Source organism: Arvicola amphibius, chromosome 2 (genome assembly GCF_903992535.2).
Source record: "Arvicola amphibius chromosome 2, mArvAmp1.2, whole genome shotgun sequence".
Classification (NCBI taxonomy): Eukaryota; Metazoa; Chordata; class Mammalia; order Rodentia; family Cricetidae; genus Arvicola; species Arvicola amphibius.
In genome coordinates, this window is record NC_052048.2 from 8209661 (window position 1) to 8225169 (window position 15509).

The 15509-nt window shown below is 38.6% G+C and overlaps 1 protein-coding gene and 1 long non-coding RNA gene across 2 annotated transcripts in view; one reads left to right on the plus strand and one right to left on the minus strand.

Annotated features, from left to right (window-relative positions):
• Positions 1-14276, plus strand: part of LOC119807729 (solute carrier organic anion transporter family member 1A5-like) — a 35596-nt gene extending 21320 nt beyond the window's left edge. Inside the window, exons 6-12 of the mRNA XM_038319837.1 lie at positions 200-364; positions 1451-1646; positions 2959-3124; positions 5280-5452; positions 8638-8702; positions 9736-9853; positions 12968-14276. Coding sequence (XP_038175765.1) covers positions 200-364; positions 1451-1646; positions 2959-3124; positions 5280-5452; positions 8638-8702; positions 9736-9853; positions 12968-13187 — 1103 coding nt within the window. The 3' untranslated portion in view covers positions 13188-14276. The remainder of the gene's footprint in view (positions 1-199; positions 365-1450; positions 1647-2958; positions 3125-5279; positions 5453-8637; positions 8703-9735; positions 9854-12967) is intronic.
• Positions 6884-14278, minus strand: LOC119807730. Its single transcript, XR_005284341.1, has 3 exons — positions 12978-14278; positions 8813-8931; positions 6884-7287 (listed from the first exon to the last, which is right to left on the minus strand). It is a non-coding gene; the product is annotated as an uncharacterized LOC119807730 (long non-coding RNA).
• Positions 14279-15509: the final 1231 nt, after the last annotated feature.

Below are 15509 nucleotides of genomic sequence, written 5' to 3' on the forward strand. Positions count from 1 at the left end.
TGATTCTTGCATAGCCAGTTGTGTTACTAACTTCCAGAAGCAACTTAAAAATTGATATAGAACTTTAGACCCAAGGAATAAAGATTTATCAAACGCCTTTGTGATACAGCACAGAATTTGTGAGAAGATTTTAGGAGAACGCTAGATACAACATTCAAAGTAAAGTTATCTTGATGGTCTGGACACTCTCTTTTTTCAGATTTCTTGCCATTCATGAAGAGCCTCTCCTGCAATCCAATTTACATGCTTTTCATCCTTATAAGTGTGCTCCAGTTCAACGCATTTATCAATTCATTTACCTTCATGCCTAAATACCTGGAACAGCAATATGGAAAATCAACTGCAGAGATAGTCTTTCTCATAGGTATGAAGTTTCATGATTTCTTCAGCAGCACCTCTCCCTCCCACAAGGACATGATAAGCAGCCAGATAATGTAACTAGGAGGCTACAACAAAATTGAAATTGAATATCTGTTAGGATATTCTTGCAAATGTCTTCTTTCTAGTCTCCAGGCAAATTAAGAAAGGATAGGGAAAGGTAGAGGCCAGAAATACCATCTCTCCAATCAGAATGGAAATCATCATTGTTATGGAAATCTTGGGGATGCTCATATCATTCAACTTTCAAGAGACAATATGTTAACTCAAAGAGGAATACAGAATTAGCTCACAGGATTCTGTGTATTACTCCCAGATTTTACTTCTGGACTTCAATTCTTGTCTTCCACATTATTACTAATTTAACCACTTGATCCCATGGTGGTCTGTGGATTCTGTGCAGCCACACTCCCCTAAACCAGGGATCCTACCCAACTTTGGATTTTCTTGTTTCTTTTTCTCTTGATAACTGTTGATCATGGACTGATGGTATCCAGAATTCTGTAGAAATCCAAATCCCAGTCCTTACCTTCAGATGGATAAAATTAAATGTGGTGGTACATGGCTGCAAACAATGTTCTAAATTGTTCCAAGTCTGGGTATGATGTTGTATGAATGCAACCTACCTGGGATTTTCTCCTCTCTTTTCTTTTATTCCTTTGATTTTTTTATTTGGGGAAGGAACATTAGAGAGGAAGAATAATGGGCAGCATCAACAATGCATGAAATGCTCTGCACTTGGTAATCAGGGACTTATCAATCGCCTGCTAAATCACCCTGGGCTGAGTCAAATTCCCAAGACAGAGTGGAAAGAAATACATGAAATATCTATTATCATATACATGTGATACTTATATGTAATCTGCTGCAATGATTTAATAAATGGCAATAGTTTCTTTTAAAGTGACATTATGGGACATTTGAAAATCTTTTATTTAATGTGTGAGCCTGTAGGGATTAGGGTCACTGAATATTATAGCTAAATAGTTTCTTAAGTTAAATGTATTAGGCAGATTGATAGCATTTATTTTTATGAGGTCTTTTAAAAATACCATTTTACTCATGTCTATAGGTCTTTATAATTTACCTCCAATATGTGTCGGATATTTAATTGGTGGCTTGATTATGAAGAAGTTCAAGATTACTGTCAAGAAAGCTGCATACATAGCGTTCTGCCTATCCCTGACTGAGTACCTTCTATCTTTCTTTAACTTCATGATGGCCTGTGATAATTTCCCAGTTGCTGGCTTAACCACCTCTTATGAAGGGTATGTAGTTTCCTAATGAAGATCACATTATTTTTACAATGGCTAGTCCATTTTCATCAAGGATTGTGTATGACAAGATCAGTTTATTACCACAAACAGTGGTCTAGGCTTTTTTGTATTTTCCTTCCCCTCATAATTCCTATATCAGTCCACATTGCAAGCTTATTAATGAGGTCTGGGGACAACCAGTGAGTAAGTTTATGATTCTATATGCATATGCATGGTCATTATGGTGATATCCTAGTCTGCTTTGAAGTGTAATAAAGAAAAGTAACCAAGAGCTTAGTAGCATAAATTATCAATATATTTTAAACTCCCATCAACAGATAGTTTTAAAAGTTGACTTTTCAGGCCAGCAAGCCTTCATAGGTTTCTACGATGGGCTCGAATTTAGCACAATTGAGTCTAATATACAGTAAGTCAATTAATGAATATATATGTCACTGGTATAGTTATATCTTGTATACTCTGTAGTCTTAGATTTTGTAGTATAAAATCCTTAGTAATCATATCATCTTCCTACAATCTTTTTTAAATGACAGGACTGTCCTTTTCACTTTGTACATGTAGAAATTGAAACTCAGAGGAAATTAGGGAGTTCACAGAAAATGGATTCAACAACACCAAAGTAGAATTGTCTGTCTTGACTCCATCTCCAGTCATGCTGACTCTTTACTGTGTTTGAGTGACAGGATTTAGATTCAGCCTCTAGACTTCCACATTATCCTCTTTCAATCCCAGTGTAAGTGCTGGACATTGTATATCTCAGAGAAGCAAGTCTGGTTACTCCAACCACTCTGTTTTGTGAGTAAACAAAGTATTTAAATTGCAGATTTTGTTCAAGTCAGTCCTCTTTCATTATTTCCTTCCCATCATGCAGATCAGTGAGAGATTACATCTTCATTGTTAGCTCTCACAGCACAGTACTTTCCTATAGGGTAGGCTCTTCATGTTTCTTTCTGAAGCAACTGAGAAACAGTTATGTGACCACAGGAGCAGACAACTTGTGTGCCAAAAACATAGTATAAAGATCACAGACTGCTATTCAGGTGATTGGTTTCTCTTTCTGGTCTGGGGAGATGAAACGTTTCTCTTTCTGTCTCTGTCTGTCTCTCCGTTTGCCTCTCCCTCTCCCCTCCCCCTCCCTCCCTCCCTCCCTCGCTCCCTCCCTCTCCCTCTCCCTCTCCCTCCCCCCCCTCTCTCTCTCTGTGTGTGTGTGTGTGTGTACTTGCTGAGGTGAAGAGAGAAGAGAAGAATATAAAGTGCTGGGGTAACTTTTCAATATCCCTAACATTATTTTACATCATTTCAGAATTCAGCAGCCTTTGTATGAGGATCATAAGGTGCTTGCTGACTGCAACACAAGGTGTAGCTGTGTAAATAAAACGTGGGATCCAGTGTGTGGAGACAACGGCCTATCGTACATGTCAGCTTGCCTTGCAGGCTGTGAGAAGTCTGTTGGAACAGGAATCAACATGGTAAACACTTTCAGTGTTCTGGGCAGATGTTTTGTGTGGTATATTAACATATGCTATTTAATCCTACATCTGCTGAAAAGCAAAACTAGCCTATGCTTAAATTAGATTAATATTTTTTTATGAACAACTAAATTTCCTTCATATATTTATACCTGACCTTATGATTCCTAGATATTATGTAAAACCTTGACAGAGTCTGAGAAATTTTTTTTTGTAATTTAAAGGCAATTGAGACCATTATTTAAATGACTGGAGTTAAAATACCTTAGATAGGCTGTAGAGCTAGATTAGCTGTTAAGAACATTTGCTGCTCCTTCAGTGGACCTGTTTGGTTCCCATGGTGGGCAGATCACAACTCCAGCTCCTGGCAATCTGACACTCTCTTTTCCCTTCCTCAGGTATCATATGCACCTGTTTTAAATACACATATATAAAGAAGCATACATATAAATATAAAATTAAAACTTTAAAATACTCTGGAGAGAATATGCCCTTTTGTTATAGGGTCTCATGAAGCCCAGGTCAGTCTCAAACTAGCTAGGTAGTTGAGGCAGGCAGAAAACTCATCTTTCCATATCATGAGCTTCTTTCATTCATTTATTTATTTAATGCAGTTGTGTGTGTGTGTGTGTGTGTGTGCAGGTGCATGTGCATATGGAGGTCAGAAGACAACCTCTGCTGTGGACTCTCAGGTCCCATCCACTTTGGTCTTTTGAGACAGGATCTCTCTGCCCTGGAATTTGCTGATTCTGTTAGGCTGCCCGGCAAGTGAGCCCCAGGGAGTCACCTGCTCCCTCCTGCAGATCACCAGTGTTGCAAGCACTTTTTCTACACATGCATCTTTTACATGTGTGCTGGGGATCTGAACTCAGGTCCTCATGCCTGTGCAGGACTTTACACTCTGTGCTTTCTCTGTAGTTCCACATCATTATAGCTCAGCAGATAAAGAGTTAAGCATTTCCCTTGCCTTAAACATGTTATAATACTTACAGTAATTATAACTGGTAATCAAAATGCAATATAAATTTTGATTCTCAGTCAGACCCAGAAACACAACAATTCAAAAAACAATTGACTTTATTGTTTAAATAATGTCTTTTTATTGCAACATGACTTTATTAGTAAGTATCTAACTATTCCATCAACCTTCTGAAACACATTTTGTTTTAACACTTAGTATTAGGGTCAAAACAAAACAAATCAGTATTTATTTACATTTTAAAAATTTATGTGCAAGCTAGAGTGTTGTCTCAGTGGGTAAAGGCATTTGCCACCAAACCTCATTATCAGAACCACATCCTGCATGGTAGGAGAGAACTTAGTCCCATAATTTATCCCTTGACTTCTGCATGTATGTCATGGCACATACTTGTTCACACATAGACACACACATAAACACACACACACACACACACACACACACACACATATATATATATATTTATATCCACAAAACCCCAAACAAACATAAAATAAACATAAAATAAAATAAATGTGTCAATTACTCCAAAATTTAGAAAAAATAGCAACTTTTAAAATCTACCTTTTTATATTTTATAAGAGAATTCCAAGATACTAAGAAAAAAGTGTGATGTGGGAGTCCCTTCTGCATGCTGTGATTACCATTTATGAATAAAGAAACTTCTTTGGACCTATAGCAGAGCACAACTTAGCTAGACAGGGAATGTTAGGCTGAATGCTGGGAGAAAGAAGGGCTGAGCCATAGAGAAGCCATGGAACCGGAGACAGGCACTGGTTAGAACTTTAGCCAGTAAGTCACAGCCACATGGCTATACACAGATTAATAAAAATGGGTTAAATTAACATAAGAGTTATCCAATAAGAAGCTAGAACGAATGGGCCAAGCAGTGATTTAAATAATAGTTTCTTTTTTTTGAGGGGGGGTCTAAGCTATCCTGGCAGCTGGGAACCAACAAGCGGCCCTCCCTCCAACAGGGACAGGAATAAAGGGGGAAGAAACCACAATGGTATTTGTACTCAAACTATGGTCCTCATTCAAACTAGATGAGTGCTCTTCCTATGAGCTCTGTCTTTGGCCCCAACACTCTCCATTTTGCTCTAACTGGCCTTTTCGAAAATACTGAAGATCTATGTCCAATATTTCTCTTTATTAAATAGGACACTTTTTTGACAGGTGTTTCAAAATTGCAGCTGCATTCAGTCTTCAGGAAATGCATCTGCTGTCCTTGGACTGTGTAACAAAAGCCCTGACTGTACTATCAAGCTACAGTACTTCTTAATCGTGTCAGTATTCGGCTGTTTTATCTACTCGCTATCAGCCATACCTGGGTATATGGTTCTTCTGAGGTAAAAGTAACTCTTTCATTTAGTGTTCTATCTTTCTTAGTAGTGTATGCATATGCAAGTTTATGATCTCTCTCTCTCTCTCTCTCTCTCTCTCTCTCTCTCTCTTTCTCTCTCTCTCTCTCTCTCTCTCTCTCTCTCTCTGTGTGTGTGTGGGGGGGGGGATATGGGCTCCCGGGTGCCAATAAGATCAGAGGGAGATCAGAAGACAATGTTTGGGAATCAGTTCTCTCCATTCATCTTGTTTTTAAGGCAGGGTCTATCATATTTCTGCTGCTGTGCTGGCTGAGTATTCCAGCATAGATGGCCTTCAAGGTCCCAAGCAATTCTATTTTCTCCTATTTCACTATGGGAATATTAGAATTATAGTTGCATGCCACTGAACTGGGATTTCTTATTTTTAGTTTTTTTTTCATATGTTCCTGAATTCTGCTGGGTATTGAACTCAGGTCATCTTTCCTTTGTGGCAAGCACCCCACCAATGCTATGTAGATTTTTGGTCATCGATTAAAATATTTTTTCCCAAGAAAGGTTCTTGGAGTCATGGTTCCTAGAACCTCAATGCTCTTAGCTACTTTTATCAAGACTCTTACACTGAACATTGCAAATTCTAACACTAAAGTTTTCTGGATTTTTCCTTCCTGCCCTTTTCTATTTTAAGATACCCTTATATCTTAAACCAAAATGAATGGATGTCTTGTATTGGCAGGGAGAGAAGAGTTGTCTAAAACTCATTTTCTATGGCCCAACTAACTGCCTGATTGAGTGTGCAACTCTGTGCAAAAGTGACCTGGCTCTTTTGACATCCCAGGTTCTATCTGTCTTTATAAACAAGAAATATGAATTCAGTAGTAGATACTATCTAACCAGGTGACGCATGAATGCAGAAATAGATATTGCCTAAGTAGGAGGCACACGAATGCAGGAATAGACACTATCTAACCACGAGGCACATGAGTGTAGTAAAAGATAAATGAGGAGGCACATGAATGCAGTCACAGATACTCAAATTTCTAACATAAAGTGTTAAAGTTCCAAAGCCAAGTTTCAAGGTATTTTTATTCTTAGCATGCATTCTTTCCAGTCTAGCAAAGTACATACCCAGTAACAATGGGAAAAAAGTTCAATCCTTTCTTTCCTTGTGTTATTGGAATTCAGAAGCAAAGTTGAATTAACCATGATGTTATATAATACTCGATGATTCATAATATTTCGTCCATAGTCTGGTGTAAGATTCTCACTCCTCCCTTTCTTTTCCTGTGGATTTTGGTTGCCTTGTCCACATTTCCATTCTACCCCGACCCCTCTCCTCTTTTTCCAAATCCCTTTCCCCATACCTCCCCTCCCCTCCCCTCCCCTCCCCTCCTCTCCCCTTCCCTCCCCTCCCCTCCTCTCCCCTCCCCTCCTCTCCCCTTTCCTCCCCTCCTCTCCTCTTTCTGTCTTCTCTGCTCCCTTTCTTTTCTCTTTCTATCTTTCCCATTCCCCCCTTGGTTCTTCCTTTCCCCTGCTTCTACCCTTCATAGACACTCTCTAGAACAAGCTAGATATTCATCCTTCTATTTTCATTTTCCATGGTAAGATGTTATATTATTATGTCCATACAAATGGGGATATGGTATATGCCTTGTTTGTAGGTTCATGGACAGAAAAATGCACCAAGTCTTGCTTGTTATTCTTACAAGTGAGGGAGAATTGGTTGTGACATCTATCATTCTACCATATTCCAGGCTGATTCAGCTGATGTGATTACATGGCATCTCCTTTCTCCTTCACTACTCCAGGTGCCTCTGTTCCAAAGCAGCATGCTCAGTTGATATCCTTATATCATCTGAGTTTTCCTTATAGAGGAAGATGGTCATAGGTGAAGGGCATGCGAGCAGTTATACTCTACTGTTAAAATCTCCAAACAATCTCAAGACGCGATCTCATGTTTACTACATGTCTATTTCTACTTCCAAGCCCCACTTACATGTTCTTCACTTTCTCAATTATCTTACCTTCTGACATTGACTCTTTAACTGGGTATAAAAGATGTGGCTCATTGATTTTTTTAAAATTCTACTTTTTTTTTGCTCATTAATGTTTTAATGTGTGATTTCTAAAAGCTTTCAGTGTATGTGTGTATGTGTGTGTGTTTGCATGCCATGGCATGCATATTGAAATGAGAAGATATATTGCATGAGTTCATTCTCTTTCCACTATATGGTTTTCAGATGTTGAACTCAGTTTGTCAAGCTTTGTAGCAATCAACTTTACCCACTGAACCATCTTGTATTTCTTGATATAATATGTGATTTTTTGATATAAAGGGATTAAGGTCTATTCTAATTATTTTTTTCTTATATTTCTTTGCTCTTTCTTGCTGATTGTGATGGTTGCAGTGTCAATGATTGGTAATACAGTCCTACTGTTTGCACAGTATTATTACTCCTCTAGTCTGTTGTGTTTTCTTGAACTTCCCATGGAATCCCTTATGAAATGAAACACCAACATTGTATTTATTATGCTCTTCTTACTGAAAGATGTATTTGGTAGGAAAAAACCACATTTTAAATGAACGTCCACATTCCTAATTCATAAGAATATTTTTAGACTTTATCCTGACAGCTTTATAAACCTCCCCTTTTATGTAATTCCCCAAATCACCTTATGTCTATTTTCATAGGCAGTACAGGAAAGACAAACGTCTAAAGTTGTTAACTCCATGTAACAAAAACATTTTCTTAATGTCATAGCTTGCATGATGGAGTTTTCCTCTGTTTATCTGTGGGATCATTTTTACCATACCTTGAATTTTTATATAACACATGTTAGATTTTGTATCAAAATGACAAAATGCCTGGCAAACAGCTTAAGAGAAGAAAGACTTATTTGCTTTTTGGTTTCAAAGTTCTGGGTCCATTATGCTGGGGATACTATGGTGCTCTCCATGGCAAACAGAAGACTATTCATCTTGGTTAACAGCCAATGTCTAACCATTAAAGGGCTCTGCCCTGCTTTAGATATGTGGATGTCACTGGACAACTCTCTTCTTCCGCTATGGGTGCTTAACAATAGAGCGCCATTGTCTTCTCTTCAGGATGCAAAGCTTAACCATCAGGACCATGAACTATGACTGTCATTGGGAGGATTGCTAGAACCCTAGGGTTTGCACAATGTACTTTTATATATGTGTATGTATTCTTCAGGTGTATCAAGTCTGAAGAGAAGTCACTTGGAATTGGATTACATGCATTTTGTACAAGGATATTTGGTATGAAATATTTCCTCAACACATTAGAGCAATACTATGCTAAGTAGTCAATTATTTTCTTTGAATAAAAAGATAGGAACTATCTTGTTAACCCAAACCTCAACACTTACCTTAGAAGAAATAACAGGGTTTATTCTGGAATCAAACATGAGCCACCATAGTGTGAACACAGATTTAGGGCATCCAAATATCAGGTTCCAACATGGATATGGTTTCATGATGTTTGTGGCTGGAGAACAAAGGAAGTCATGAAAAGGAGCTTCTCAAATATATCTGTGGGAACATGAAGTAGATTGGTGACAGCAAAGCAGGGAATTCTGTGCTGTGGGCTCAGATGCTATCTGATGGCACCCTTAGTGTTTGGGTGAGTGGAGGATAATAACCTGTTAACTCAATACATCCCAAAGGCTTCATGTAATAGATATGTGGCTATATAGTCAGACACAGGGATGTGGCAATGAATGATAAATAAAAGAGAAAAAGATAATTTGTCTCTGGATCTTCAATATTCCAACAGTCTACATCTAGAAAATCCCAATGACCTAGTGGCATCTTTAACATACATGCACTATACCCATGTCACCGTGAAATTCAGTTCACAAGCCCTTGTGTTAAGATATGGAAACTTGTATTTAGTCTGAGAATGAGGTAATTACAGAGGTGATATATTTTCCTCTTATCTGAACTTAATTACATCTTTCATCTTTAGTAGATTCAGTAATAAAGTGAGAAGCAAAATGTTTCTGTTAGTTACATGTATAGAAAGCCAGCACAAGACATTTCCGAAAATAATGATGCTGATGGCTATTAACTCAATGAATGCTCTCTTAGCACCTTATACATGGTTTTCATTTGTTGTAATCTTGAAACTTTACACTAATTTATAATTTCTAGAAGTGTGGAACATGTGATTCCTAAATTATTATATTTTAAGAGAAAAACAGAACTTCTTCCAAATAAAATAACACATCACATCCTTTTCCCTTGCTTTCTTCTTTTCAACGGGCTATTTTTCTTTCTTTTCTCATTGCAGCAGGCATTCCGGCTCCTATTTACTTTGGTGCCTTGATAGACAGAACCTGTTTACACTGGGCAACTCTGAAATGTGGTGAGCCAGGGGCATGCAGGATGTATGATATAAATAACTTCAGGTAAAGATAACTTTTAAATGATTTGTTTATTTCTACTTTATGTGCATTGGTGTTTTGCATACATGTATGTCTGTGGTCTGTGTGATGGGGTCAGATTCCCTGGAGGGAGAGTTATAGGCAGTTTTTCAGCTGCCATGTGAGTTCTGGGAATTGAATATGGGTCCTCTGGAAGAATAACCAGTACTTTGAACTGCTGAGCCATTGCTCCAGATGCAAAGGTAAAGGTAATTTTTGAGACCTACTTTTGTAGTACATAAAATGTCCCCATTTATAGCTTACATTTTCTTGAGTGACAAGATTACATCCAGTTTCATGTTCAGAATGCACATGGATGGTATAACTTCCTTATTTGTGTATTTTAATATTTTTCCCTTTTTTTCCTAAAGTACTTGATATATGTAAGTGTGAGTGGGCTTCCTAGCCGTAACCCTTGAAAATACATCAGAAAGGGAGCAGAGTGTCTGCGAACAGGAAGCAGAGGAAGCAGTAGGAGGAGAGCTGCATCTTGAGCTGAGTCAGCATGGCAGAACACTGGAGATAAACACGACATCAATATCCAGAGGCCAGCGACAGTGACGCTGCTGGTGGGAAAGAAAGCTCTCAGTTCCTACTCCTCCATGCCTAAGGACAGAGAGAAAGACTCTTCCTTTCTGAAGGGTTCAGTATGACAGTCCCAGGCCCATGTCAAGCAGCATGGATCCTGACATTCTAGCTTCTGGAAAGTTCACAGCCCTCTCATGCTTGCACCCTGATATACTAAGAACCCCAAACTTACGTACTGTCCTAGCAATTGTGTAGAACATGTTGGGTGCCGTAGCCAGTGGCTATCTTGAGAAAGATTTGCTACCTGAATTTGACTGATGGTCTCATTGCTGGGAACCCATAGATGATCCAACGCACTTAGTGGTTGGCTGCTTCATGAACAAAACGTGGCACAAGCCAGCTCAGAGTGTCACAAATGGGGAAGAAGTTGCCACACATAGAAATAACTGAGGCCATTACCCTCAAGAATCAGCAGACCGGGGTGCCTGGTCTCTGAGATCTGGGTGCAACCAGTTGTGTGCTTCCTTGCTGCTGCGTAGACTAAAAGTTCCCACCACTCTCAGTGCTACAGAGGCACTGGTTGCTAACAGTATAGTGGAATAACTGTGGGTTTACTGCTGTCCCATGCCGGGGGTCATGCTAGACTGATCTTGGACCAGATTCTGGATGCTACATTGCTGGCCCTCAAGGGCAACGGGCCCAAAAAAGTCCACAGAGAAACTTTGTTTGCTACAGACTGCACTGTTCTCTTCCTTGATCCTAAAACCTCATTAGTCAAAAGGAATTTAGGCCTTTTCTAGGTAGGACCCAGTTTTTCCCTGATTCTGGGTGAGGAGGATACTGAAAATTTCTAGGAAAGAAAAGTGCTGGCCATTGCCCTGTTCCCATGTGTGTATGGCTGGGGGTGGCTGCTCTCCCTTTCACAGACTGGTATGCCTATAGTACCAGCGTGGAAAAAGTCAACTACTTCTGTGTATCTGTGTGCGTTAAAGTTCCAGTTGTCATGACATACCCAGAATGCTGGACTTTAACCCTGAACTTGTGCAAATTTACCCCTTCTTCCTCAAATTGATTTTGTCAGGGTCTTTTATAACAGTGGCAGAAACATAAACTAAGATATTTGTTATTCTATTATACATCTAGAAAAATTTCAATTGTACTTCTAGACTGTTGTATCTGAAGTCTTAAGCATCTCTCTCCACATATATATTTATACTTTGCCACTGTAGAAGTAGCCATGATAATTTTCTCTACGTGTATGTAGTTCAGGATTTCCTGCCTAAGGAATGGTGCCACTCACTGTGTGGTAGGTCTTCTCACCTCAATTAATGTAACCAAAATATCTCCCACAGAAATGTTCACAGGCTAACATAATCCACACAGGCCTTCAGTGAATCTTCCTTCCCATAAGATTCTAGATTGTATGAAGGTGACAGCCTATTCATCACACCAGATTTTCCTATAAGTATTTTGAGAACATGAAGGGATTTTTCACAATTATTTAAAATGTACATATGTCAAAATACCTATTTCCCAAACACATTAAGTCCAGACACCTTAAGGAATATTTTATCAAATTTACAAAGAAGAAATTTTTATAACAGTGTAAAAGTTATTCTCAAAAATAGTAAAAGGTAAAACTACCCAATTCATTTCAGGAAGCTTCTATAGTCCTCACGTTTTAACTGGACAAGTTCAGTAAATGAAAAGAATTTGGCTCTAAAGAGAAGGCTCAGGGGTTAAGAATACATATTGCTGGCTCTTGCAGAGGACATGTGTTCAGTTCTCATAACCCATATTGGGCAGACTACAACTTCCTGTTACTCCAACTCCCGGGTATCCAGGACTCATGGATAGACACAGAGACCCAGACAGTTAAAAGTAGTAAAGAGTTATAAAATAAATTGATTACACAAGCATGGAAATTTACAAATCAACTAATATATAAAAATGAGTACTATGACTTTATAGAAGGATTTTAACATCACAAAAATCTGTCAGTGTGGCACAGCAGATGAATGCTGAGTGAGAAGAAAATCTTGAAAAGTGACTTCATGTTGTTTCTTACATGTGTAATTAAAACCGGAGCAAACAAAATAGAAAAGAATAGTACCCTTAACCCGATATAGGGCTTTTTTTTGGCTCAGTATTTAAGAGACTAGATGACAATGGCAGAATAATGGCCCAGTGTGAGGTAAGGGGAGGATTGGTGGCAGAGTGTAAGGAGGCTGGTCATATATCATGCTGTTAGGGACTTCATCCTCAGCTAAGCCTACTGAAAACATTCTCATAGCACACCCAGAGATGTATTTCTATAGTGATCCTAAGTCCAGTCAAGTTGACAATGGAAACTAGCCGTCACCAAACTGAAAAAATATGTTCAAACTTTGATGTTGGAAATTTTTGACATTTTTAACAGAAAGGATTAACAGCTCAGTGAAGTAGAGTATATAAATTACAAGGGCAAAATAATCACCTGATTCTTTGGAGAATAAATGATCTGTGAGAATATACAGAATATGCTGTCACTGAACATGTTAAGATTTAATACAGATCAGTTGTTTTCAACAGGCGCATTTACCTTGGGTTGCCAGCAGCTCTAAGAGGATCAAGTTTCATCCCGGGGATCTTCATTCTAATACTTATGAGGAAGATCCAACTGCCTGGGGAAATTGACTTTGCAGAGACTGAACATCCAGAGATGAAGCTCACAGAAAAGAAAGGCGAGCACAAGGATGTGCACAGAAGTCCTGAGGTTGAGAACGACAAAGAACTGAAAACAAAGCTGTAATAAGGTTTCCACTGACCTGCCCAAATCCACGGAGAGAGTGTGTATGCATCTGGTTCTTTTGAACCTATAGTACCTCATCAGAGGTGTACTATAGCGACTCATCTTATCCTGAAGAACCACAAAAATTATTTTGCTCATGATGAAAATATTTACTGATAGCATTTTCATAACATTGGGGTACTACTTAAGATTTTTCCAGGGAAGACTATGGTGACCCCATACTGAACTTTAAACATTCTTCATTTTCAAACAGCATTTTCTCTTTTAACTCAATCAAAGCAAGTGTGTGTTTCTCACATATCTGTCAATAGCGTTAAAACTTGCGCATTCCTGAGACACTATTCATTTTTATTGAAATTATGCTGCAATGTTGGAGATATTTAGAACTGAAAATTTATATGTTGGCTGTGTTATACTGAAATAATTTGTTCAAATGTATCTTTTCTATGTGCAAGACATATATGAATACCTTTTTATCTATTTAGTTATACTCTATTAATTTTTTTATTCTAGACACAATGCTTCCAAAATTAGACTTCTCATTAATGTGTCATCTGTTTGTTGTTTTCACCCCTTCTTTCATTACTCATATCACACATTTGATCATTTTGTTTAGAGCACTGAAATATTTAATCAGGTTATTTAAAATCATGTAGCAAAGATGCCTGGAATTTTCTCCCTAGCCATGAAAATATGGTAATGAAATTCTTTCTTAAAAGCAAATATTTGAGAAAGCCAGTCCTTTGAGACTGTATGGCTTTGGCACAATGCTTGCCTAGAATGTGGGAGACCCTGGGTTCAATAACAAGGTAAACTACTGATAATACAATAAAATATAAAATAAAGTAAAAATCAAGGCTGGATGCTGTGTCAGATGTTATCAAAAGATTACTTTCAAATATTCAAATATTTCAAATATTCTTTGGCCCAGTGTTCCTTTTACTCATGTGTCCTCAGAGCACATCGGAATTAATATTCAAAATTACCTTAGAGTAAAATCTTCAAAGCTGAGCCAGCTGGGTGGCTCAGTGGAAAGTGATGTTTGCCTCAAAGTCTGACAAGGTGGTTTTGATCCCTGGGACCAAGAGAGAAAACCATCTCTTGCAAGCTGTCCTGTGCCCTTGTCTGTAGTGAGGGCTTTGGGCAGGCCTGCCAATGGGAGTCCTCCATCACTTGTCGCCTGTACTTCTCCACCGCCAATCAAATAAATAAAAGCACGTAGAAAGATTTTAAGTGTGACTATGCTATAAATCTGGGAATTAATAAAATTCAAGGTACACTTTAAAACCAATGTCAAATTGTGGTAGTTTGATTGAGAACTGTCCCTTGTAGACTTGGGCATTTGTGCATTTGGTTTGCAGTTGATAACTCTGCTTGGAGTGGAGTAGGGGTTCATCCTTAATGGAGGAAGTGAATAACTGGGCTGGGTATTGAGAGTTAAAAGCCTCCCCTACCATCAGTTTACTCTTTGCTTAGTGCTTAGGTTGAGGATGTAACACCTTAGCTTCCTGCCCAGTCACCATGCCTGGTGCTTGCTGTCATGCCTCTTTGCCTTGAGGAACTCCTGTCCCTCTGGAACCATAAGCAAAAATAACCTCTTTTTTCTTTCAGTTGCTTTGTGGTGTTTTATCACAGCAGTGAAAAGTAACTGATACAGAAAAAAAAGTTTATTTGGTGCTTGATAAAAAATGAAGAGATTTTAAGAAACAGCAAGTCTGTCTGTTGTTTTAGTGCTGTGGCTCAAGACAGTAGCATAGACAGGACTATTTGTTTCTCTTCTTTATTTTTCTTCCTTTGGCCAAGGATGTCAGTAATATAAAAATGGTATAAATACCTAAAGATGGGGATGTTGAAGAAAGGAAAGGTAAGGAGTGGAGGGATCAATATACAATGTTTATGTATAATAAATTGAGAATCTCTACTGTCCAGAGCAGATTGAAGGCAGGTAAAACCTCAAAAGCTCTTTTGGGGAGCCAGAATGTTCATGAGAGAGTTACACTGACAACTTTTTGTTATTTGAACTGAGGTCAATCCACTTCCATGAAAGAAGGTCTTGTTTTGCTTCAGAGGTCTCAGGTCATGATCACTCAGCCCTGCTGTTTTGGGCCTGGGTCTATGCAATGCATTGGGATGAAACTCATAGGAAGGAAGTTGCTGACCTCACATTGATTGTGAATCTCACACACACACGTGCACACACACACAGAGAGAGAGAGAGAGAGAGAGAGAGAGAGAGAGGAGAGAGAGAAGAGAGAGGAGAGATAAGAGAGAGGAGAAAGGAGAGAGAAGAGAGAGGAGAGAAGAGAGAGGAGAGAAGAGAGA